General features: G+C 55.8%; 5 protein-coding genes, 1 long non-coding RNA gene and 2 other non-coding genes across 17 annotated transcripts; 3 read left to right on the plus strand and 5 right to left on the minus strand.

Annotated features, from left to right (window-relative positions):
• Window positions 1-624: 624 nt before the first annotated feature.
• SCAMP5 (secretory carrier membrane protein 4) lies at window positions 625-5,090 on the minus strand. The gene is made up of 7 exons (NM_001389575.2): window positions 5,007-5,090; window positions 4,536-4,608; window positions 4,324-4,452; window positions 3,393-3,549; window positions 3,075-3,176; window positions 2,777-2,894; window positions 625-2,699 (listed from the first exon to the last, which is right to left on the minus strand). Exons 2-7 carry the CDS (start codon window positions 4,540-4,542, stop codon window positions 2,505-2,507), a joined length of 708 nt encoding a protein of 235 aa, NP_001376504.2. The 5' UTR covers window positions 4,543-4,608; window positions 5,007-5,090; the 3' UTR covers window positions 625-2,504.
• MIR6625 (microRNA 6625) lies at window positions 2,872-2,981 on the minus strand. The gene has a single exon (NR_105493.1). It is a non-coding gene; the product is annotated as a microRNA 6625 (primary transcript).
• Window positions 5,091-8,264: 3,174 nt separating the features above from the next.
• On the plus strand, window positions 8,265-10,083 carry RPP25 (ribonuclease P/MRP subunit p25). Its single transcript, XM_025154136.3, has one exon. The coding sequence runs from the start codon at window positions 8,502-8,504 to the stop codon at window positions 9,111-9,113; it is 612 nt and encodes a 203-aa protein (XP_025009904.1). The 5' UTR covers window positions 8,265-8,501; the 3' UTR covers window positions 9,114-10,083.
• Window positions 10,084-11,307: 1,224 nt separating this feature from the next.
• Window positions 11,308-12,568, minus strand: LOC121111608. The gene is made up of 2 exons (XR_005862721.2): window positions 12,059-12,568; window positions 11,308-11,428 (listed from the first exon to the last, which is right to left on the minus strand). It is a non-coding gene; the product is annotated as an uncharacterized LOC121111608 (long non-coding RNA).
• Window positions 12,569-12,711: 143 nt separating this feature from the next.
• Window positions 12,712-16,936, plus strand: COX5A (cytochrome c oxidase subunit 5A). 3 transcript variants are annotated; one of them, XM_040706614.2, is made up of 5 exons: window positions 12,712-13,743; window positions 14,533-14,649; window positions 15,432-15,553; window positions 16,219-16,341; window positions 16,780-16,936. In XM_040706614.2, exons 1-4 carry the CDS (start codon window positions 13,689-13,691, stop codon window positions 16,330-16,332), a joined length of 408 nt encoding a protein of 135 aa, XP_040562548.1. In that variant the 5' UTR covers window positions 12,712-13,688; the 3' UTR covers window positions 16,333-16,341; window positions 16,780-16,936. The 3 variants fall into 3 exon arrangements, with proteins under 3 accessions (XP_040562548.1, XP_046755051.1, XP_003641852.1); XM_046899095.1 differs by having other exon boundaries at window positions 12,712-12,832; window positions 16,556-16,936; XM_003641804.6 differs by having other exon boundaries at window positions 12,712-12,832.
• Window positions 16,937-17,230: 294 nt separating this feature from the next.
• On the plus strand, window positions 17,231-19,777 carry FAM219B (family with sequence similarity 219, member B). Of its 8 annotated transcripts, none has more exons than XM_040706609.2 (6): window positions 17,231-17,321; window positions 17,519-17,609; window positions 17,694-17,784; window positions 18,162-18,239; window positions 18,470-18,594; window positions 18,818-19,777. In XM_040706609.2, the coding sequence occupies exons 1-6, from the start codon at window positions 17,247-17,249 to the stop codon at window positions 18,871-18,873; spliced, it is 516 nt and encodes a 171-aa protein (XP_040562543.1). In that variant the 5' UTR covers window positions 17,231-17,246; the 3' UTR covers window positions 18,874-19,777. The 8 variants fall into 8 exon arrangements, with proteins under 8 accessions (XP_040562543.1, XP_040562544.1, XP_040562541.1 ...); XM_040706610.2 differs by having other exon boundaries at window positions 18,821-19,777; XM_040706607.2 differs by having other exon boundaries at window positions 18,470-18,584.
• A 169-nt stretch (window positions 19,778-19,946) lies between these two features.
• Window positions 19,947-22,811, minus strand: MPI (mannose phosphate isomerase). Its single transcript, XM_015279038.4, has 8 exons — window positions 22,726-22,811; window positions 22,503-22,630; window positions 22,222-22,422; window positions 22,003-22,144; window positions 21,739-21,921; window positions 21,466-21,639; window positions 21,187-21,395; window positions 19,947-20,632 (listed from the first exon to the last, which is right to left on the minus strand). Exons 1-8 carry the CDS (start codon window positions 22,739-22,741, stop codon window positions 20,414-20,416), a joined length of 1,272 nt encoding a protein of 423 aa, XP_015134524.1. The 5' UTR covers window positions 22,742-22,811; the 3' UTR covers window positions 19,947-20,413.
• Window positions 21,397-21,460, minus strand: MIR2128 (microRNA 2128). The gene has a single exon (NR_035332.1). It is a non-coding gene; the product is annotated as a microRNA 2128 (primary transcript).
• Window positions 22,812-22,814: the final 3 nt, after the last annotated feature.

Genomic DNA, 22,814 nt, shown 5'->3' on the forward strand with positions numbered 1-22,814 from the left:
TCCACGACGCCGCGGGGTGGCTGCGCATGCGCGCTGCTGACGGCGGGCGGGTGGCGCTGAGGCCCAGCCTGGCCTTGTGGGCCTGCCCGGAAGTGGAATTTACGCCAATAAACCCTCTCGCCCCACCTCAACCGCCCCCCTCACCCCCACAAAGCCCGGCTGGTGATGCGCACCACACATGGCCCTGTTCTCAGGCCCACGCTCCCCCCACCCCACAGAGCAACGAGGCCACGCGTCATCCCCTCAGCGCCCGCAGGGATCCCGGCTCGGGGGTCACGTATGAGGCGTTTCTGAGAGAAAACGGCCATAAAAACGCACGCGGAGAGGAAACAAGAAGCAGAGGAGCAAGCAGGGAGCCCAGCAGGTGCTCCTTGGAGCCTAAGGGCAGAGCTGGGGCACTGCACGGCAGGCAGAAGCAGCCCCCTGCCTTTCCCATGTATGGCTCAAAAGGGGCATCTTCTGCTGATGGCTGCAGAAGGAGACAGCGAGGGGCTCCACCCCATAAGGTGGCTGCTGATGGGACGTAAAGGCAGTGTGAGTGGGGCCCTGCCCAGCTCTGCAGGACCAATGTTTGGGCGGTGAGCGTCACGCTGGCACAGAGGACACAGCAGAGAGCAGGGTTAGGTGCTGAAGCAATGCCTGTTAGTTACAGCTCGTTACAGTTATCGTTTATGCGGCTTAATAGAAGGTGAAGTCACTCCATTCATCATTTCGCAGACACGGATGACAGAGCACGTGATTTGGCAGAGTAAGTTTTAGGTTAGCTGGAAATGAATTGCACAATATTTAAACCTGATTAAGTACATAATAGGCTCAGCAGAGGATTACTTTTCTCCTTACAGTTTATACATATATATACACACATACACGCAGACAGGCGTTTCATCATTAGCTGCATTTTAGTCTTGTCAAGAGACAACTGCCTACTGCCAAACAGCTGAAGTGATATCCTTAGCAAAGAAACCATTCTTGGTGTGCTTGGCTGCAAAAAAAGGAACAAATTCAAGTTTGGTGCAATTCCCATGGGCAAGTTTCACATCCTGGCACTGCTGCACAGATGCCAGCATCTTTGTTTTGACACCTGTAGGGCAGGTGGAACGGGGAGCAGAGAGGCTGCGTTCCCTTTGGGCTGCTTTTCTATGACTTAAAGGAAAAACGGCCTGTTTAAAGTGCATGTAGAGTCTGAAAAGCATCTCTGAGAAGGAGCTTTCCCTCCTCCTGCCCCGCAGTGCCCATCCGCTCCCTTTTACAAATGGAGCTCTGCTGCCTTCTACTAACCTGCAAGAGCCTTGCTGGAAGCCCAACCTCCCCAAACGGGGCCAGATTTTGGGGCTGGTGGACCAGGAGGTGCCATCCTTGCATGGGAGCCCAATGGAGCTATGCAGCTAGGTTTCTCCACACTTTATAGGAGCGGGAGCAAGAAGGAATTGCTCCCACCAGCCCAGAGCTTCCACAAGGAGCTGCAAGTTAGCACGTGCCCCAAAAACCAACAGGGACACATCTCAGGCTTCCTGTTTCCAGAATCAGTGGGGCTAATTGCACAAGGAAGCAAGGTTTGACCAAGAATAGGTCCTGCAAGAAATACTCCGCCAGTTTTACAGTTTCAGAACAGAAGCCTTTAGAAAAAAAAAAGAAAAAAAACAGGTTCAGGATGCAAAGTCACACCCCACAGGGAAAACCTGTCCTCACTTCCCAACACACACACACACACAGAGCGTGCCACAGCTCTCATCTGCAGCCACGCCAAAATAATACCGCAAAATGTAAACTACGCATTTACAACACCACGCACTGAGAGAAGGTGGAGATCCTGAGCCAGGGGGTGGGTTAGGAATCTCTTGGCTTCCAGCATGTCAACAGCGGGATTGAAGGGGTTTTCCTCCTCTTTTTCTTTCTTTCTTTTTTTTTCCCTTAATCTGCTATATCAGCCATTTTTTTTAATGGCTAAAATAGCCACCTTCTAATTAGAAAGTAGAAAAGGAGAATTCCCAGGATTGCTTGCCCTTGCTGAGACACTGGCAAATGGCTGGACGCTACCAAGTGAAAGAAAACTCACATCAGAAACCTGTAGTTCAGCTCTTATTTAGAGAGGAGATGGGTGCTGGTCACTATTTTTTAATCTTTCCCTTTTGGGGGGGCTTTTGGCTGATGTAGGTCTAACACACCTATCACCACAGTAATAATAAACCACCACCGTGCACTATTTCACAGGGAAAAGAAGAATACAGGAACATACACGTACTACCACGCACAATGGGAATCCTGCAGGTCAATTCACAGCCTCTTCAACGTGAGAAATGAAAGAGGGAGAAAAGAAGAGCTCAAGGTGACGATGGGGAAAAGGAAAAAAAAGAAAAGACAGATTCTGTTACAAAGAACAGGGAAAGAAGATTATGGTACACTCCAGCTTTCTGAAACAGCTGCAGGAACTCAGCTCAGCCTTCCTCCTCCTCCTCCTCCTCTTTCCCCCCCAGTGCTTCTTCCCGAGGCCGCAGCCCCGCCGCTCACATCTCATTGGAGTAGGTGTAGTTGGGGGTGGCCGAGTACTGCGTCTCGTGCTGCATCATGGCCCCCTGTGCAGCCCCCATGGCCGCGTTCTGCGCTGCCTGCTGCACGTGCGGGTTCTTCCAGGCTCCCGTGGTCCACTCCTCCTGTGCTTTGCTGAAGCTCCCACCACTCCCCCGGTAGAACTTGTGCACCTGGAGCGGAGAGAAGGTTGAGATGAGGAAAAAATCCTCACGATGACCCCCTCCCAGCCTCTGTCCCAAAACTGTACCATAGTGAGGGCGATGAAGGAGAAGACTGCCATCCCTGTGAACAGGATGGTGGGGATCAGCATCACCACAGCTGACCCCACATTGGTCCCAAAGAAGGAGATTGCTGCAATCCAGCCGCTGCGGGGAGATAGAAACCAGCAATCAGCATCCCTCCTGACTCTTGCTTCCAGTTCCCCCAAGGACAGAAGCTACCCGTGATGTTAGGACACCGAGGGGCTGCTTGCTCTCTTTGCTCTTCACCACCCCAAAACCACCTCCCCATTGAGCTCGTCTTCGTGCCCACTGCATGGTCCTCACCAGACACCCCAGCCAGGAATCCCCACGGCCTGGATGATGCTGATCACCAGCTGGGCCATGAAGGTGAAGAAGAAGGCCATGAAGCTGAAGGAGCTGTCTGTCCTGCAAGAGAGGGCTCCGTCAGTTCCTGCACCTCCATCCCCGCTGCTCTACCCCCATCCAGTGCCAAACAGCCTCATGGTAAGGATTAGAAAGTACAGCTAGAAGGCTGGGCAGGGAGAGCAGAAATCCCCAAATATTCAGGCAGTGCCCCAAAGCTAAGCACTGCATCCGAGTTTTAAAAAACCGTGAAAGCCAAGCTCAGGTGTGACCACTTACTTGAAAGCTTTGTAAATAGGTCTAAACCAGCAGACATAGGAGCAGGGCGTAAAGAGAATGAGCCAGAGAATTGCCAGTCCCAAATTAACAGCTCCGCCGCCTCCAATCAGCCATGCGAGGCAGCCAACGAGATTCACCGCCAAGGTGATGCTGTTCACTGCAAACACACACACACACACACAGAGGGAGCGGAGTAGCGCACGCGAGGAGGGCGGCATGATCCCAAAACCCTGCAGCAGGTCTGACACCCCCACTCCCCCCCAAGCCCCTCGTGGGGACTCATCCTGTGCTGATAAAACGCTCCAGATGGAGCTGCACGGAAGTGTATCCCAGAAACTAACAAGCAGCCGTTGGGAACGTAATGCCCCAAAACAGCTCCTGCAGGGAAACACGACGATATATATTTTTTTCCTCTTTTGTGGAAAAGTGACAGGAGGCATGCGGAGGATGTTAGAGAGATCAGGGCAGCTGAAGGGGTTAGAGAAGAGCAGTGGCTCTCAGCATGGAGCACGGCACGCAGAAGCATGCAAAGAACAGGCAAAACTCCAGGAGGGATCCAGCCCATGTGACCAGCTTGGACGTGGGGCGTTTGGGAACCAACAAAGGGGCTGTGAGGAGCTCAGGTCCATGAGGAAAGCCCCTTGATGTCAAAGACACTCAGAGAGCCTTCGCTGGTGGCAAATCCTCCACCAAAGCTGTTCCAGTGCCCGATTTAGCAGTCGGCAACCCTGCTCATCGCAAACGGGTTGGAACTGGATGATCTTTAAGGTCCCTTCCAAACCAAATTCTGTGATTCTGCAATTCTACGAGATCCGGGGGTTGCCGCAGCCCAACCCCATCCCCAGTGGGTTTGGGCACAAAGGTCTGGAGGGGGACGAGGCACACCACCCCTGTTTGGCTGGTGCTGAGCACACGGCCAACCCCGACTCACGCATCCAGAGGTAGTAGAGCCGCTTGGCCATGGTGCGGTGCTGCGGCGGGATCTCAGCCTCGAAGTCCTGGTAGAAACATGGCTTCAGGGGGATGAAGCGGGGCAGCGGAGGGAAGTTGTTGGCTTTTTCTGCAACAAGAAGTCCCGTTAATGAGGAGCGGTGAGCGGAAAACAACCCAAACTTCCCCCTCCCCCCCCCAGATTACCCATACCTGCCATGCTGGCACACTGTCAGCCTCCCCGCTCTGCAGAGATGAGGGAAAGCAGCCGGGAGCTGCGTCAGAGCTGGAGGGAAGGAAGAGAACACAGACGGAGGCACTGAGGGGAGTGCGGCTGCACCCCAGCTGCCCTCATTCCCCAAACTCCCCCCCTCTCCCCCCGGCCGCAGCACAGGCCCGGCTTAGCGCGGACACCTGGCTCAATCCCGGCTCCCGCCCCGCTTAGCGCCCTGCCGATTAGCACAGGCTCCAGCCGCGGGGTTCGGCCCACGCACAGCAGCGGGGCTGCCTCAGCTCCATCCCCGCACGGAAACGGCCTCACCGGGAGGCGAAAACCCACGGAAAGCGCGGGGACACCCACGCGGCGCGTCCCCCACTGGGCTCCGGCGACCTCCCGGGGCCCTCCCCGCGCTGCACGACGGTTCCCACCCGCCCCCGGGCCGTCACGAGCGGATCCCCACGCACAGCACCGGCCCCACGCGTCGCGTCGCGGGTGGCGGCGGCCGCCCGGCGCCGCTCTTGCCGCAGCGGCCGCGCTCTCGCGAGACTGCGCCGTCACCCGCCCTCCCCGCCAACGGGGCCGCCCTCCGGATCTCGCGAGAGCGGCTGGAACTGTCCAGGGTCCTGCTGCCGCCGAACGGGGAGCGCATAGGGGACGGGGTCCTTCCTATAGGGGATGGAAGGCAGATCTCTGGGGCTGAGAGCTCTAGATAGGTCGTGGGAGATCCCCTATGGGGTACGGGTGCAGTAGGCTCCACGTGGGGCAGGAGAGGCTCCCAGTGAAGGAGTCTGGCATACTCCATGTGGTCGGGGTGACCTTCTTTGCAGAATGGAGAAAGGGAACCCCCCCATAGGGTGTAGTAAGCTCTATATGGGTCAGGGGAAAATCTGTACGGGGCATGGTAAACTCCATATGGATCGAGGCAGATCCTCTACGGGGCAAGAGTTTGGCAGGCTCCACATGAGTCAAGGGAGATCATCTGTGGGATACAGTAAGCTCTGTACTGGGCACAGGAGACCATCTATGGGAAAGGATATAGCAGGCTCCATGTGGGTCTGGGGACAGTCTCCTTGGGGCGTATGTATTGTAGACACTACATGTGGCAAGGGAGATCTTCCATGGGCAAGAATTCAACAGCCACCATAGGGGGGAGAACCTCTATAGGTTCTGTATTAGTTCTGTATGCATTAGGGTAAACCTTATGCGGGTCATGAATATGGTGAAATCCATATGTAACAGGGGAGACCCTCTATGTAGTGTGTATATAGCAATTACCATGAGTGTAGGGAAATCCTATATGAAGCAGAGAGAACTCCCTGTAGGGTAGAAGTCTGGCACTATTCAGGGAAATGAGACTTTAGGGCAGGAATGTGATAAAAGCCATATTGTTCAGGGGTTCTGGGGGACAAGCCCTGTCTGCCTGTACTAAAGGGGTTAAGAGGAGCCCGCAGGTCCCACCAGCAAGCTGAAATTTAGGGGACCCTGCATCTACTCCTATCATATCCTGCTGTTTTCCATCTCATCTTCAAGGTTTTGGAGACAATGGCAATGGCATCAGGGTGGATAAGTGGCGCCTCGATTAACATATCACCAAGACTCGGTACCCCACCAGCAGCTCCCGAGGACCTCTAGAAAATGAGAGGTCTCCAAAACCAAGGTGGATCTTCCATGCAGGCCAGTTCTAAAGCAGTCAAGTCCCTACATCTGAAGGCCAATAACTCTCCTGCAGCTCAGCTGGTATTGAATCCCAGGGAAGGGCAAGCTCAGCACAGCCCTCCGTTTCCAATGAGGCAAGCAGATGTCTCCATAAAACAGCCTGCTTGAAAATAACCTTGCCTTACACTCAAATCAAATCTCTTCCCCTACCTTATTGCCTGGAAACCAGTTTCATGTCACAGCCACAGCACTTGCATGTGTGCTAGAAACAGCGCTGCAGCAAGCCAACCCTTTGGGAGCATCATTATGGGGGAAAACAGTGCTGCTGATGCCTTCAGAGCATCAGGGCATAACCACATGTAATTGGGTTGCTGCAGCTCTGAGGCACTTCTGGTTACGAACACTGAGAAGGGCATATGCTCCTCATACTCACAGAGGACAACAAGGACACTAAGGGTGACAGCCCAGCTAGCAGGGCAGGAACATCATTACCCAGAGGTAAGCTTCATATCTGAGCTAAGGACAGTGGTCAAGCCTGACCAAGAGCCCAGATCAGCCAGCTCACCTCTAGCAAACCCACACTCTCAAGGTCAAGCCATAAAGTAAGCCTAGCAGCCAAAACCAGCAATAGCTAAGCGGCCCTCCAGTCGGTCCATAGGTTGAGGTCCATAAGAGTAGCACCAGAAACAAGCATAGCTATCACCAAACTGGAGACGAGCCCACAGTAAACCTCAGGTTAGAGCTGAAAGCTGTAAAGCTGAGCTTAAATAGGGCTGTGGGACCATGCAAAGGCTGTGGATGAGGTGCCCAGGTGGGGCTGATCAGGACCCTGAGGGCCCCCGATTATTCCTCCTGCTCACTGCGTTATGGCTTTACAAAGGGGTTTGCCCCACTGAAGGGGTTTCAGTGGGGAGCCAGATGTTCCCAGGGCCAGGGCGCAGGCTCTCACTTAGGGATGTGACTGGCACAGGTGCTGTCCCACGTGCAATGTGACAAGCACCTGAGACCTGAGCCACCCCGATGTGACGCAGAGATGGACGGAGACTTTCCTCATATCGCATGCTTCAACTTTCCGAACTGCTCCCACATTCAGCAGATGAAAGAAAATATAGCGAGGGCAGGTGGAGGGCAGGGGCTCATGTTACTGCTGCTCCAGCTTTCACCACCTCTCTCTTCTGTTTTAACCAATTCCCTGTATTTTTCACCCAGTGCTTTTATCCCTCCAGCCCTGCTTTTGTCCCTCTCTCCCATCCTGCCACTCCTCAGCTTGGAATAACTGCTGTTGTCCTCCAGCAAACACACTGACAGGGTAATGAATGGCTTCAGATGGTAATTAGCGATGGAGCTGCTAATAACGCGATTCATTTCCATTTTAAGTGCTGCAGAACGCTGTGAAAAAATGGACCACGGGTGGCGGGATTTGATCCCATAGCGCAGTTTTTCCTCCCTGCTGCGTGAATGGTTATTGAAATCCTTCCTTGTTATTTTCCTATGGGTTTTAGCATCTTTTGGAGGCAGTGTTTTCCCACGGAGGCTTTAATCCATTTCAACCACTCCACTGGCCCTGCCTCAGTTTCTCCTCTTGGTGCCAGGACCCGGGGATGTCCCAGCAGTGGTACCCACTCTTGCTGCATTGGGGTGGTAGGGATGGGGCTGGCTGATCCATTCATTTATTTATGGATTTTGCAAGCCCTATTCGGGGTGAAAATAATCCCGGGTCCTCCAGAGGCCGATAAGATTTGGCAGCAAGGCAATACTCGGCATCTCTTTCCACTGTGCAATGATCCGGAGGCTGGGGCGGGGGGGGGGACAGGGGACAAGTGCTGCTGTTTGCGGGCAGCTTGGTGTCCTTGAGAGAAGGGACGAGGTTCTCTTTAAGGGGGCAGGACTTGGGGAGCATCACAAAGCCAGGAGAGAGCTTCTCCCTCTGCCCACCCAGGGATGGAGGCAGCAGCAGGGTGCTGGGATGGGAGGCTGAGCGAGGGGAGGAGGAGAAGGAGGAGGGGAGGCAGGGGAGGGAGAGGGGGAGGATCTGCTAATTACACAGAACAGCTCTGGGGGCTGCTGAAGTCCAGAATGAAGCAAAGAGCGGCAGAAGCAAGCGCTGCAGAGGGAACAGAGGAGCCTGAGCACTGCCGAGAGCTGCAGCCGACAGTGAACGGGGGCACCCAGGGGATCCTACAGCTCTGGCCTCCCCCGGGGACAGCCAGCACCAGGACAAGGAGAGGGGAAGGGGCCGGGGGTCCAGGGGACGTGACGGTGGAGCTGGAGCAAGGCAGCGGGGGCTAGGTGCGGGGTGAGGGATGACATCCAAGCCCATTGCCCAGTCTGGGATGGAGAACTTCCGAAAGGTCAGGACGTCAGAGGAGGAGAGCCCCTTGCCCTTCCCCAACTTGCCCCCTGGTGTGGTGGAGATGAAAGTGAAGGAGGGCAGCAAGATCAGGAACCTGATGAGCTTCGCCATGGCTCAGATGGAGCTGAAGGGCAGCCGGCAGATTGTCTTCAGCGGCTGCGGCAGAGCGGTCACCAAGACCATCACCTGCGTGGAGATCATGAAGAGAAAGCTGGGGGGTCTTCACCAGGTCACCAAGGTACGCTACAAAACCTTGCTGGAGGTCTGGGAGAACCAGGACCCGCTGCCCGGCGGTGCAGCACAGAATCTGACCGTCCACAAGAACGTCCCTTCCATCTGCATCCTGCTCTCCCGTGACCCCCTGGACCCCAACCAGACGGGCTACCAACCCCCTGAGCCTAGAGAGGTAGGAGAAGATGCCTCGAGCTCCTCGGCCAAGGGGCTGAAGCGGCCCCCACCGCCTGCCCGTGAGGAACTGCTGCCCAAGAAGCTGCAGGTAGCGGGAGCCAGCAGCCCGCAGGGCTCGGGGACAAGAGACAGCCAGACGGACGGCCACTACTGACCCAGTTACATGCTTACAGCAGGGTCTGGGGGGCTCCTGACCCCATGCAGAACACATCCTTGTACCCCCGTGGCTCCCCATTTAATGAAGGGAGGCTGCGGTATGTAGGTCTGCGGGAAAACCTTCCCTCTCCAAACTTTTCCTCCCTTTTGCCTGGTGCTGCGTGTAGTTGCAGGCATGCAGAGCTACTCATGCCTCCTGCCAGCCCTGCTAAATAGCCCCCGGCACAGCAGCTCTCCAGGACTCCCACAGAGCTGAAGCATCCTTTGGATTCTCCCCACAATGGGAAAGGTGGCTGCATGCCGCCGCTCCACATCGGGATGTCTCAGCCAGCAGCAAAGAGCCCAAAGCCCTTCGGAGTAACACCTTCATTATCAAAACCATTGCAATTAACCCCAGAGAGGAGCTGTCAGATTTATTAATGCTGGGCTCCGCGCCTCGTGGCTCCTGCGATTCATCCTGAATAGCACAAACAAGCAGATGGGTCCTGCTCCCTCTCACCCAGCTCCCTGCTTTGTCTCTGCCCCTTCCTCTTTGCTGTGGCATCGTTTCTATTTTGTGCTTTGCTCTGAAATACTCGAAGCTGATCCTTCCTCTCCCAGAACTGCTGCAGCCTGAGAGCCAAGGAAACAAGCCCTGGAGCACTGCTGTTCATTTCAGTAGCAGCCCCCAAAGAACAGAAATGGAAATAACCCCTCTTCCCACATCATATATTCAGGTTTTTCCTCTCCCGGAGGTGCTTGCAGCCATGGTGAATGCATGATGACAAGGGATGGAGGCAATGGGGAGCATCAGGTGGATCATCTCCTGCAACGTGCTGGATGGATGCTGGGATAAAGGGGAGCTTTGTAGGTTTGCCTGTGGAGCATTTGCTATGGGCTGGCTCCCCAGAAAGCCCTTCGGAGAGAAACGTCTGCTTTTTCTATGGGTAAAAAGATAACAAATGGAAAATAAAAGCTCTTTAGAAATAGCTGAAGTATGTCTATGGGGATATGTGGGGGGGGATCATCTTTGCCACTGGCCGTGGCACAGATGGGCACAGTGAGGGTGGGACTGTGGCTGCTGCTGAGCCAGAACAAGGGGATCCTGGCCAAATCCTGCCTCTTGGGGACGAGGAATCAGGCCAGCTTCTTTGCATGCCCTGGCAGCCGCCTGGCCCCTGTCGACACGGCAGAGCCTGGCAAAGCCCCCCATGGAGCTCCATCTGCCCCGTGCCAGCCCCTTGCCAGCACACGGGGACCGGGGCGATGCAGAGATGGGTTGTGGGAGGCCAACTGAACCCAAATCCACCTGGGTCCCCTGCCCAAGCAGGACAGATTCAGTTGGTTCTAGAGAGAGCAGCCTTGGGATGGGGTCAGCGGGCATTGCTGCTTTGCCAAAGGCTGGCTTGGAAAGTGCTTTGTTTGGCTGGGAGAGGGAATGGAAGGAGACCAGGGGAGCGAGAAAGAGGAGGAAGGGGGGGTTATTTGGCAATGACCTTGTTATCTCCCTCAGCAGGCAGCTGCTCCTCCGGGCCAGAGGCTTGTGCTTATCTGCCCTGCCACAGATTGATTCATTTCACTTATCTGCCACCGTGTAATTGAACATTAATTTCCAATTGTTTTCTTATTTTTGTGGGGGTTTTATTCCCAGAAAGGAGGGGTTGGCATAAGAATCGGAGGGGGCTGAACAGACCCCAGATTCAAATTTGTCCACACCTCAGGGGTGCTGGGCCGGGTGCTGTGCATGTGATGCAGTCTGAGGCCAACAAGACATTGCAGAACAGGTTGCTGCGTGCCCTCAGCCCCACAAGTAGATCAGCAGAAGCCCTCAGCGCAGCATCTTGCACCAGTTTCCATCCCAAACGAGGTTAATGAAGAACTATGCATAAAGAGATGGGGAATCCGGGTTATGACAGGGCATGACACGTCTGCCCAAATTCTCTACCTCACTGATCACAGGTAGGGATTTTTGGACTCCCTAACCATCAGCAGCAGGACCCCAAAGCCTCAGCCTTGACCCCACTGATAAGAGCCAGGGGTTTTTGGTCTCCTAACCAGCAGTAGCAGGACTTTGGGGGCAGAAATAAACAATTTGATCGAAGCATGAAGACTTCTGAGAACTAACAGCCCTACTGCCAGCTCATGTTGCCCCCAGCAAGGAGAAAGGCAAGGAGAGAGAGAAAATAAACAAGTCACTCATTTCACTACATTACTTTGTTAATGTTCGGAATTATTTTTAATTGATTCTGTACGCAGGCAATTTGCAATCTTGGAGTCAACAGGAGGCTGGGGATTTCATCCGCTTTGCATTGCTGGCTGTGTACCAAGGATTTCCTGCATGAGGAAATAGTTAAAGAGAATAAAACTGACTGCAACTCCAAATATGAAGCATTTATAAATAGCAGGATGGCATCTGGCTCCACAGGGTCCTAAGGGGGTATTGTGAGTGAAAACAGCGTGGTGATTGTCTGCTGTGGAGGCACAGCCCAAGGCGCCTACGAATAGTAATTTGGGGGTCATTTTGTGAACTCGTGGCTTTACGGATGGTGGCACAGACAGCCTTACAGCGGCCTCAGCTGTGAGCAGCACCCTAGCGTGCATTTGGGGATGGGGATGCAATGGGTTTCGCCAACGCACGCATCCATCTTGGGCTCACTGATGCTCTGAAGACAGCCCGGCAGCAGGGATTCCCTTTGGGAAAGCCAGGCAGCATTCAGCCATGGAAAGCCTTTAATGCCAAGCAGCTGCGGGCCCTGATAGCCACGAGAGCTGGGAGGGCCCTGAGGGCTCTGCCTCCCTCTGAAAGGCCAAGCTGCTGCTGCGCTAAGCCAGCTGCTGGGCTGCAAACAGCGAGCAGACTGCTGCATCCCCTCACAGCATGGCTGCCTATGGGTAGCCGAGCCCTGGGTGATCTAGATTTAGAGCCTGGGGGGGCTCTAAAACATGCTGTGGGCTTTCACACACCTGTAATAGGATGGGTGAACAACCGGCTGAAGGACTGAGCTCAAAGGGTGGTAGGAAATGGGGTTACAGCAGGCTGGGGGTCAGTCATAGCAGGGTTCCCCGAGGCTCCATTTTGAGGCCAGTTCTGTGTTTTTACAAACAATTCTACAACCAAATAAGGCCTCCAAGCTCTAGCTCTGGCTGCTAGCAAGCACGATCTGAGCAGTGTGCACTAGATGTGTAACCGTGCCCTGTGGCGCAGCAGGCCCAGCGCTGCCAGGTGACTGAAGGCCCCATGCCCTGCCCGCTGCGAGTGCTGGGGGCAATCTGGGTACCACAACGTCAGAAGGACATCATAACAGCAAGCACCCAGAGGAGGGCAATAAAGACGGTGGTGCATATAGACAGGAAGACGTGAGGAGCAGCTCAGGTCTCCGGTGCGCTCAGAGCAGGCTGAGGGGACGACTTAAGGCGGGAACGGCACAGAGCGGCACCACCCCGCACCCAACACCAACCCCGCCACAAAATGGCGGCCGGCAGCTACCGCCTTCCCGCGCAGCCGCGGCCACGTGACGGCGCGCTCCCGCTCGGCGCAGAACTTTGTCCCCGCGGCGCCGCCGTAGCCCTCCCCGCTCCCCTCCCCTTCCTCCCGCATCCCGCAGCCCCGCGCCCTCAGAGCGCGGCCGCCGCCCGGTGCCGTCCTCCCGCCCGCCGCCATGCTGCCCGCTGCCGCCCTCCTCCTCCGCCGCTGCGCCGCCGCCGCCGGCCTCCGCGCTGCCTTCCGCGGCCCCGCAGGTGAGCGGCGGCGGGCGGGCCGCGGTGTCCTTGCCGTGACCCGGCGGGCGGGCCTGGGGCTCGGCGTGAGCTCGCTTTCGCTTCGATGCACGTTGATGTGGTGCTGCGTGCCCCTTCGGGATCCGAGCTGTGCGCGGCCACGCGAGCCGTCTCAGGCCGTTTAAGCCTGAAGCTGATCGCTTTCTCAATGGGCAAAGTCAGATTTGTCAGGTTCGGGCTTGGATGGCGGCACTCGGCGCTGCTGGGGTCGCGCTGTGGGTGTGGAGGTGGGGTTATCCTGGGGGTGACGGCCTGGGCCCTGTCCCGCTGCGCCCCTCAGGGCGGGCTGTGCCCGGCGTGGTGCCGCTGTGGTGTCATTGGGGAAGGTCAGGGCGGCAGCGCCCGCTGGGCCTCAGCATTCTGTATACATCTGCCCCGTTCCTGCTCCGCTAACGCGGATGCAACGCTTTTAATCACATTCTGAATCAGAATCGCGGCTTCAGCCTTGGGTCTGGTTGAGAATCTGCTCGGGCTTTGTGCTTAGCGAAGCTTCCTGTAATGCTTCCCATCCCCGGGGTTCGTTCCCTTTGTGCTTCCTGTAGGTGACAGCCGCTGCGATCTTCGAGGCTGAAAAGCTGTTGTGGGTGAAGGAGGAGGAGCGCAGCCCAGGCCGGTGGGTTGTGCACGGGGCGCAGGCCACGTGGCTGTGCTTCCTCTCCTTTTAAAGAAAGCTTCAGCTGTGCAGTGCCCGCAGTTCATGCTGGGTTAAGGAGAGGGAAAGCGAGCGGCGCTGTGGAGGCCCTCAAGGTCACGCCTGAGCCTGGCTGCTCTGCAAACATTGGCACGGGGACACTGTGGTGGAGCAGAGCAGAGCCTGATGGGCTGGGGCTGTGCCTTAACAGAAAGGATCTGCTTGGAAACAAACAACCCTGGTATGCACACAGCCCTCAGAGCCAGGAGTTTTATCTTGGATATAGATACAGCAGTGCTTTTTTCCTCATTGAGCTCTTCAGTAGCCTGCTGGAAGGAATAGCCCTTCTCCTGGAAGCACTTCTGTAGGTGTGCTTGGGCCGTTCTGTGCATTTCCCTAAAATGTCTTTAACACAAACCTTCCTCAGCTCAGAGCTTGGGGTGGAACCAAAGGCTGCAGCTTGTTACCAGTGAGGGTTGCAGAGTGAGTTGCTGAGTGCTTTCAGGAGTTGTCTGCAGGGGAGAGTTGCTCCAGAATAAGTCAGGGGATTGATTTCAATGGGTTAACATCAGAACTCATAGGCTGTGCATACTCATTTCTGGAAGGAACGCTACTGAAAAATTGATTAACCTTGCTCATCTCACTGCACAGACCAGTGACGTTCCATGGGTTTGCTTGGCTCTGGAAGGAGGTAATACTCCTTTGTCATATGGAAGCAGAAAGCTTCTCCTGTAAGCTGGCTGTACAGAATTGCTTTTCTCTGCATTTCCCTCACCCTGCTCTGAATGAAGCTGTGGGAGCGCTTTGACAGTCTGTGCTTTAGAGAGAGTAGGACACACTTTGCCACCAAACCAACAGCTGCCACAAATCAGCTGTACTCATCCAATGCTTATCCACCCTGAGTGCTGACCCAAATGAAACATAGCGAGCGAGGTGTACACTTATACAGCCTGTGGTCTCATGGGCAAGGCTCAAGTGCCCTTCTTTTTGTATATTTGCTCAAAGCTTCCTCCTTTCTACTTTCATCCAGCTGTGCAGCACGCCCGCTGCTACTCCCACGGGTCACAGGAGTCAGATGAAGAGTTTGATGCCCGCTGGGTGACGTATTTCAACAAACCAGACATCGATGCCTGGGAGCTAAGGAAAGGTATGTTGAATCAAAAGGGAAGAGCAGACTGCTTTGTGATAGTACTATGACCAGGGGGAGCTTACTTTTACTTGGCTATGAGGCAATCAGAACGCAGGCTCTGATGCCCCAAAATAGAGATTTTAACTTCCTATCTTTAGGGAGAGGGAGAAAAACTTTTGCTGTGGGGAAGGGCTTTTTGAGCTCAGTGGTTGCTTAACACATGACCACACTAATTTTTCTTTGGACTTTGACTCTGTGGTTTGGCTGTAACGTGCTGCAGACCGTTTGTCCGGTTGCCTTCATGTGTTACTTGCTGTGGAGTTGCCAGCTGCTATTAAACTGCTTCAATTAGGGCTTTTAAAAATCTTTGCATAACAGCCATGGGGCTCATTGCTGCATGACTCGGATAGCCAGGTTGGGCTTTGGCCTTTGAAAGGAGAGGAAGGGAATGGCTGCTTTCATTACACTTGGAACAAAGTCGTTTGGATTTCTTAATGATTGCACAGCTCACTTGCCACAGCGTATACGCTTCTTTTGAGAGCATGGATGATCCTGGCCAGAGTTATAAACCAGTTTAAAACTTGGCTATGGCTCTAGCAGTGAGAGGGGAGGAGAGTTAAAGAAAGTCCCCGGGGGTGGAGGGGTTCAAAATAGCAATGAAAGTTGTAATTGAATTCTGCTGCTGATTGCTGCTATGTTAATTCTGTCATGAAGCGGAGCAAAATAATACTTAGTGGGTTCCTTTTGACAGCATGATGAGTCAATGCCAAGTTGCTCCTGTTGTTCCCTTATATTCACAGGTGTAAACACGCTCGTGGGTTATGATTTGGTTCCGGAACCAAAAATCATTGATGCAGCTCTGAGGGCGTGCAGACGGTTAAATGACTTTGCCAGCGCAGTCCGCATTCTGGAGGTGGTGAAGGTGAGTGGGATGGTGCCTTAGGCTCTGACTGCTGCTCTGCATCACCAAAAGCCCAGCAGCAGGAGCTTCTCTTGGCTTAGAGTTAGCAATGCAAAGGGAAACCTACTATTGACACGGAATCAGTAGGTTCACTGTGATCACATACTTGGTGGTTTGAAATCGTTGCGTGGAGGTAAGAGTAACTGGGATTAGCAACTCAGGAAGTTGCATGGTTAGAAAAACAACATAAACCAACACCTTGAAACCTGAGCCCAGGTTGGCATAACTCCTTAACAGGAAGTGGGAATGGGTGGGGATGGAGGCAGAGGTCTTTCTCATTGTCTTAGAAGCCAGCAGCCGTGCTCTGCTGAGTGATTTTTGCCACAGTTGACAACGACAGTCCCAGAGGACTTTGCTGCTAGCTACCAAATCCGCTCGTTTCAAACAGCAGTGCTCTGCAAGACTGGAGGTACAGACTGGAAGATGATTCCAATCTGTTTCCTGATTTGCTAATGATCTGTGGGCTGGTTTACAAGTCATCCCTTGTTTCAGGAGCTTGACGAGGCTTGTAGCTTCCTGTTTTGCAAGTGGTGGTTCAGATCACAGCCTACTTTGTGAAAAGGTCTTACACATGGTGGACTTCACAACGACTTGCTCTCTGGTTAACACCATTCTTTCCCTTTTAGGACAAGGCAGGCCCGCACAAGGAAATCTATCCCTATGTTATCCAGGAACTTAGACCAACTTTGAGTGAACTAGGAATCTCCACTCCAGAGGAACTGGGCCTGGACAAAGCATAAACATTGTTGGTAAGGGATTCTCTTCCCATGCTGCTGGCGTGGCACCTTTGTACCCCAAAGCTTGACTGGCAAAGCCAGAGTGTATTCTCAGCATTCCATAGGCTTGTGTTGTGATTCTGCAATGAAACTTGCAGCACTTGGCCATAAAGGAAAAATTACCTTAGTGACACCAAAAGATGTATGAAATAGGTATGGCTTTGTGTCAAAATTCTGTTCTCCACAGATCCCTACCTGAAGTGCTTGTCTGAGTAAATCAGATTCTTTCAAGGCTGAGATTTGATCAAAGCTTGATCATGGTCTAAGTGGAAAGACCTGGACTGAAGTAAAGCCCTAATAAAGCTTCTCATGGAATGGACGTTACGTAAAGGCAGTTTGTTGGCTCAGGAGGTGGCCATTGTGGGAATAGTGGGGTGCTGCTCTCATAGCTTTGCTGCTGTTCTGTTCCAGGTGCGTTACCGGAGCATTCTGCCAATGCTGCCCGATTGTACACAGTCGCCTCAAGTCAGAAATGTTCAAGTATCACCTTATTTCAAATAACTTTATTGAATTGCAATGTATGTGATGTGGAGTTGGACTTAATAAAGGAAAACCTAGTTGAACTCAGGCAGTGCCTTGTGTCATTACTTTGGGGCCTAGGAAACACGGAAAAACAAATATAAAAATTGTATATAGGGATGTGTAGGTAAAGGAATGCAGGAGGCTGCCTGGGGCACTGTGCACCCCGGCCCTATTCAGCGCGGTCACAGCAGCAGCCCGGAGCCCTCTGCCTGCGCACAGTGCCTCCTTACCCCGCATGCGCAGGGCACGCCCCCTCCTGCTTTTCATTGGTTGCTCTCTCCTCTGCTCGCTGCCATTGGCGGAGGGGCAGGGCGAAGAGCGCTGCCATTGGCGGAGGGGCGGGGCGACGCGCGGCCATGGCGACGGGCGGCGGCGGCGGGCCCGGGGCTGCGGACGCTGCGGGCCGAGCGGGCGGGGGGCGGGGCGAGGCGGTGAGGGGCGGGGCTCGGGGGTGTGGTGGGGCAATTTGGGGCTGGGGGAGGCTGTATGGAGACATCACGGGGCTGGGGGCTGAGGCTGGAGGGGCAGGGCCGGGTGGGGCTGTATAGGCCCTGGGCTCGGGGTGTGGCGCACACGGCCGGCTGTGGGGTTGCAGCGCGGGGCTCACTGTGCTTCTTTCCCTCCGCAGTTGCCTCGCGGTGACAGGAGGGCGGGCCAGCGAGGCGGAGGGGCCACAAGGAGCGGGCCCTACACCCTCAGCCGGGCCCCCGCCGCGCTGCGTAAGTGTGAGCCCCAGTGGGGCCTCGTGTGAGGAGTTCACACCCCAATGGGACTCTCGGCCCTCACCCTCCCCTCGGTTGCAGAGAGGCAGCGGGAGCTGGCCAGGGCGGCACTGCGGCGGCATGGGCTGCTGGGGGCGCCCGGTAGGCCTCCACCCAAACCGGCAGCCAAAAGGTCAGAGCCCTTCTGTAATCAGAATGGGGGGTTTATCTGTGTGAGGGGTGCCGGGTGCTTTGGGAGTGGGCTGGGGGGGGAACGCTGTGGGGATGGGGTTGAGGACGCTGCAAGGATGGAAGTTGTGCAAGGGTTAGAATGGAGATGCTGCAAGGTTGGGGCTGGGGATGCTGTGAGGATGAAAATGGGGTTGCTGTGGGGAAGGGGATGCTGCAAGGATGAGGATGGGGATGCTGCAAGGTTGGGGATGCTGCAGAGATGAGGATGGTGATGCTGTGAGGATGGGCGTGCTGCAAGGTTAGGACACGCCCTGCGTTGGGGACACGGATTCCTGCTGCTGCCCATCACCTTGCAGCCGTGTCCCCGTGCATTTGCAGGTCAGTGAAGTTTCACAAGGGCTACGTGGCACTCAGCCAGACAGCAGATGAAAGCCTGGTATCCCTGGACTCAGACAGGTGAGCATCCCCTGCTCATTCCAGGTGGGTGTTTTTAGAGAGTCAGCATGCTGGATGAGTGCCCCGGAGTGGGATTTGCCTGTAAACCTCATTGTTCTGGAGGTCCATTTGCATTGCTGCTTGGAGAGTACAAAGGTGCATTCGTGATTGGGCTGGGCACCTCCTAGCAGCAAAACACCTCTGACCCAAGTTTAGCAAGTAAACTCCTCAGTTCCCTTGGGGCTTTTCAGACCTTCCCTTCTCTGGCTGCTGAAGGAGCTTGCAGCACTTGCTCTGACACCATCTTTTCATCCTAGTGACGGGGAGCTGGAATCAAGGGGCTCCTCTGGCTACTCCTCCGCTGAGGCAAGTCCAGGTTTGGCTCCCAGCCCCTCACACAGTTCCTGTTGGAGTCCCCTACCCCAGGGGCTCAGCACTTTGCCTTCATTTCTAATCACAGTTAGAACAAGCTGCTGCTTGTTCTCCAGGTTAACTAAACCCTGCTGGTCCGTCCCCCTGTGTCACACCCACCACAGCATTAACCAGCAGTGACATTAACAGGGAGCATTAATCAGCCCCATCTTCTCTCTCCCATCCAGCAGGTGAACCAGGACCTGAGCCGGCAGCTGCTGCAGGACGGGTACCACTTGGATGAGGTCCCAGATGACGAGGACCTGGACCTCATCCCCCCCAAACCCACCACCTCCTCTTGCCCGTGCTGCTTTGGGGATTCTCTCTCCTGTGTGGTCCAGTAGGTGCTGCTCACGTGGGACACCTCAAAAGCCACCACGTTCCCTGTCCCCTGGGATGCTCGGTGGCATCCCAAGAACCCAGTACTGCTGTGTGCTGCATTGCAGCACCCAGCCAGTCCCAAACCACTTCTTGTTGTACAGAGCAATATCACAGGGGTGGCTCAGTGACATAGGGCCACGTGGGTGTCATCTATCACCAGGGTAAAGAGGGCACTCACACCAGTCCTCCTTCAGCCTTGAACAGCTCAGACACTACGCACCCAGAGTGCCCTAAAACCATGACCTCACCTCTCCAAGGACACTGCTTGACATGGTCCTCCTAAATCTTTCATTAAGGAAAAAAAAAAAAAGGTCAAATTTGGAGCAGCTCCCCAGACTAGGCGCAGTTACATTCTTCCTTATGTCTGTGCATCCTTCTCATGCTGCCAGCTGTCCAGCTGTGCAGGACAGGAAGGAACCCAAAGGGCTGCTTGCTTTTTCTTGGGATAGATGTGTTTTTCTTTCTTGTTAGATACAAAAAAGGGCCGATGGCCTCTGTGTTCTATTTATGATGTGTTCCCCCCTGGGGGCCCTTCCCAGCCGTCACAGTGCAGCTCAGCCCATTTGGGCATGGATTCGGGGCAGGAAAGTTCTGCCTGGTGTGGGTTTTATAAGCTGCCTTAAATCATGGTCCTGCTGTACCGTAGAGGACAATCAGCTTCTTAAAAAGAAACCTTATTTAAATAATCTATGTCTAAAGAATTGAGGCTTTTTGGGTATACTCCTTGTTGGAGGAAGCACTCAATAAACTGGATCGTGTTACTCAAAGCGTGTCTTACTGCTCCCTTCCCAGATCCATCCTGTTTCCCCACGGGTGCTGGTGTCCACCATCAGCCCTGCCACCTCCCTCACCACCACGTTTCCCCCTGGAGCCCCCATTTGGGGCTGGGGGAGCCAGCAGTGGATGTGCTGCCTCCTCCAGCTCCACACACAAGGCTGAGGACAAAGTCACCACTTTATTCATAGCACCGGTCATCTGAGGACCTCCAGACCCCACTGCCCCATGAAGCCACTCCATTGGCAGGTGGACAAGGGGACACCCAGCACCCAGCTGATCCCAAATCTCCTTCCTCCCGGTAGAAGCCTCAGCATCACATTCACAGGCGTAAGCAGCGGTTCCTAGAAGAACCCAACAAACACCAGAACACCAAACAAAACATAAATAATTGTCGTATGGTGTTAGCAGCACTGGTAAGGACTGGCCCTAGAGGCTGTGACACTATGGGGACATGAGCGTCTCAGCCCCAAAGAGCTGGTTCAGAAAGCAGAGGAGTGCGAGTTGCTTCTTCTAGAAACTGGATGCAGGTTGCTTTGAGTTTCATTTTTGGGGTGACTTCTGAGCTACTGACCAAGCCTACTTTGGTTTCTATCTACCCTGGCGTGCGAGGATGCTGGGGATCCTGCTCAGAGCAGGCAGCAGGCTCGGAAAAGCAGCATCCCCTCGGATGAGGACAGGTGAAGGGAGATGCTCTCGTTGGCAGAGATGAAGATCACGGAGCCCCGGCGCAGGGTCATTTCAGACGCAGCAGCTGTAGAGGTGCCCATGGCCGTACCTTGGATCACCAGCAGGATACTGGCAGAGTCCAGTGCAGAGATGAGGTAGAGCTTGATTGAGGAGGGAATCTGCAACAGAACGGTGCGGATCTCCTGCAGCTTTCCTTCTCTTTGGGACTGAAGGCACTCATTCCCCTTCCACACACTTTCTGCACACCCAAGACTCCCTCCTCCCTATCCCTACACCCTAAGCTGCTCAAGAAGCTGAGCGAGCCCCAGGAAGAACATGGGATGGAGAGGGGCTGGGCGCCATCCTCCAGCAAACCCACATGGAGAAACCCCATGTTTAGGCAACATCAAGGTGCCCAGAGAAACTGTGGGTAGGATCTCTGGAGGTGCTCAGAGCCATGCTGGGTGGGGCATCGGGAACCTGGGCTAGTAGAGGGGCAGAGGATTGGTCGGAGATGGTCTTTAAGGTCCTTCTAACCCAACTCAACCCATCCTACATCCTGCAAAGAGTAAGGAACACTGTCAGGAACTGGGGAAGCTGGTGTTCCCGACAGCCAAAACTCATTCAGGAGGCAAACCTAGCACTGGGACACCATGAGATCAGCTGAGCAGCTTTGGGATTTTCCTGCCCTGCGGGAGCAGCTCTGAGGACCCTAAAAACTCGCCCAGCTCACCTCTATCCTCATCAGCGTGAAGTCAGGCACAGGTGGGTCGTAGATGAAGACGCAGGGGTCCAGCGGGCTCTGCACAGCCGGGAAGATCTTGGAGCTGCTGGGTGCTGGCGTGTAGTTGAGCATCTCACAGAGCGTGAGCACGTCAATGAATTTGGGGGTGAGGCCGGCACGCACCGTGTTGTCTGAGCACGCCATGCACTCCACACAGTCTGCGGGGAAGAGACGTCACTGCACGGCGGTGGGACGGACCCCGTGCCGTGCGCCCATCCCCACACTCACCTCCCTGCAGGTAGGCGTGGGGCTCGTTGGCCGCCAGGAACATGGCCTCACCGGGCTCCAGCCTCACCACGTTGAGGAAGTAGATGGAGAAGCAGCCGATGTCCCCGGGGAACTGAGCGTGCAGGCGCAGCAGCAGCTCCCCATTGCTTGCAGATGTGTCCTGCCCTTTGGCCGCTGCGAGAGGCGGGGGTTAGTGGGTGGGATCCAACTCAGAGCCTGGATCCTCCCCGAAGATTGGGGTTCCAGCATCCTACGGGTGGGAATTTCACCCACCTTGCTGGGAAATCCTCTCCACCAGCAGGCCGAGCTGCTTCCCGAAGACCTCCTTCTCGCTCTTCATCAGGCAGGTGAAGCACACACGCAGGGCGGCCGAGACGCCGCGGGGATCGTGGCTGGCGCTGCGCTCCAGCTGCTCAGCTGCCACCTCACCCACCAGCGCCCGCAGCTCGGGGACGGCTGCGGCAGGGGCCAGTCAGCCACCGCGAGGCCACGGGGCCGGGCACCCCGCGTCCCTCCTGCCCACCCAGCAGGGCTTACCCCGCAGGAAGGCGGCGATCTCCTCCACGGGCCGGAAGCCGCACAGCCCCTCGAAGGGAGTGAGGGCGATGGCCATCTCGGGTTTGTGGTTGGCGTCGGGGTAGTGCTGGGGGAACTGGGCGTGCAGCTTGGCTGCCAGCTCCTGGGGGGCGACACGGGAATGTCCCCACGGCCGGGTGGCGGCGGCGTCACCATGGATACGAGCCGGGGCGCGCTTACCTTGTTGGGGTGCGCCTGGATGGAGAGGGCGGTGCGGACGGACAGCACCTTGAAGAGGAAGGGCAGGCGGCCGCCAAAGGCGTCGCGCACCTTGGGGCCCAGGCAGGCGGGGTGCTCGGCCAGCCAGGAGCCCAACGACCGCGGGGGGTCACGGCCATCCAACACCTCGGCGTCGCCGCTGGGATGGGCGCCCATCCATAGCTGGGGGACGGCGTTAAGGCCCGCTCAGCCCCGGAGGGACGGCGGGCCGCGGGGACGGAGGGACAGAGCCTCGGCCTCACCTCGGCGTAGGGCCGCTCGGGCTCGACGCTCGCCGCGGGGTCCCCGCTGGCCACCAGCTGTGCCACGGCGCTGCGCAGCCCGCGCTGCCCCCAGGCGTAGTTCCTCACCGGGCAGCGCAACGGGAACACTGCAGGATGGGGGGGGGGGGGGGGGACGCGCGTCACCGCCGCTGCCGCCGCCACGCGCGTCCGTCCCCCCGGGGCGCCCCAGCCCGGCACTCACCGCGCGGCTCCGCCATGTGCGCTCCCGACGCGTTCCCCGCCGGGCGCCGCCTGCAGGGCCGGTCACGGCACGCCCCGCCCCCTCCCACG

Source organism: Gallus gallus, chromosome 10 (assembly GCF_016699485.2).
Source record: "Gallus gallus isolate bGalGal1 chromosome 10, bGalGal1.mat.broiler.GRCg7b, whole genome shotgun sequence".
NCBI lineage: Eukaryota > Metazoa > Chordata > Aves > Galliformes > Phasianidae > Gallus > Gallus gallus.

Coding starts and splice junctions, on each gene's coding strand:
- SCAMP5 (NM_001389575.2), bottom strand. Junction 3,177..3,392: donor CCTATTTACAAAGCTTTCAA/GTAAGTGGTCAC, acceptor CCTCTCTTGCAG/GACAGACAGCTCCTTCAGCT. Junction 2,895..3,074: donor ATTCCTGGCTGGGGTGTCTG/GTGAGGACCATG, acceptor ATCTCCCCGCAG/CGGCTGGATTGCAGCAATCT.
- RPP25 (XM_025154136.3), top strand. CDS start 8,502: ATGACATCCAAGCCCATTGCCCAGTCTGGGATGGAGAACTTCCGAAAG.
- COX5A (XM_046899095.1), top strand. CDS start 12,754: ATGCTGCCCGCTGCCGCCCTCCTCCTCCGCCGCTGCGCCGCCGCCGCC. Junction 12,833..14,532: donor TGCCTTCCGCGGCCCCGCAG/GTGAGCGGCGGC, acceptor ACTTTCATCCAG/CTGTGCAGCACGCCCGCTGC. Junction 15,554..16,218: donor GCATTCTGGAGGTGGTGAAG/GTGAGTGGGATG, acceptor TTTCCCTTTTAG/GACAAGGCAGGCCCGCACAA.
- FAM219B (XM_040706607.2), top strand. CDS start 17,247: ATGGCGACGGGCGGCGGCGGCGGGCCCGGGGCTGCGGACGCTGCGGGC. Junction 17,322..17,518: donor GCGGGGGGCGGGGCGAGGCG/GTGAGGGGCGGG, acceptor TTCCCTCCGCAG/TTGCCTCGCGGTGACAGGAG. Junction 17,785..18,161: donor CCCAAACCGGCAGCCAAAAG/GTCAGAGCCCTT, acceptor GTGCATTTGCAG/GTCAGTGAAGTTTCACAAGG.
- MPI (XM_015279038.4), bottom strand. Junction 22,423..22,502: donor CCGAGCGGCCCTACGCCGAG/GTGAGGCCGAGG, acceptor GCCGTCCCCCAG/CTATGGATGGGCGCCCATCC. Junction 21,396..21,465: donor CCACGCCTACCTGCAGGGAG/GTGAGTGTGGGG, acceptor TCTTCCCCGCAG/ACTGTGTGGAGTGCATGGCG.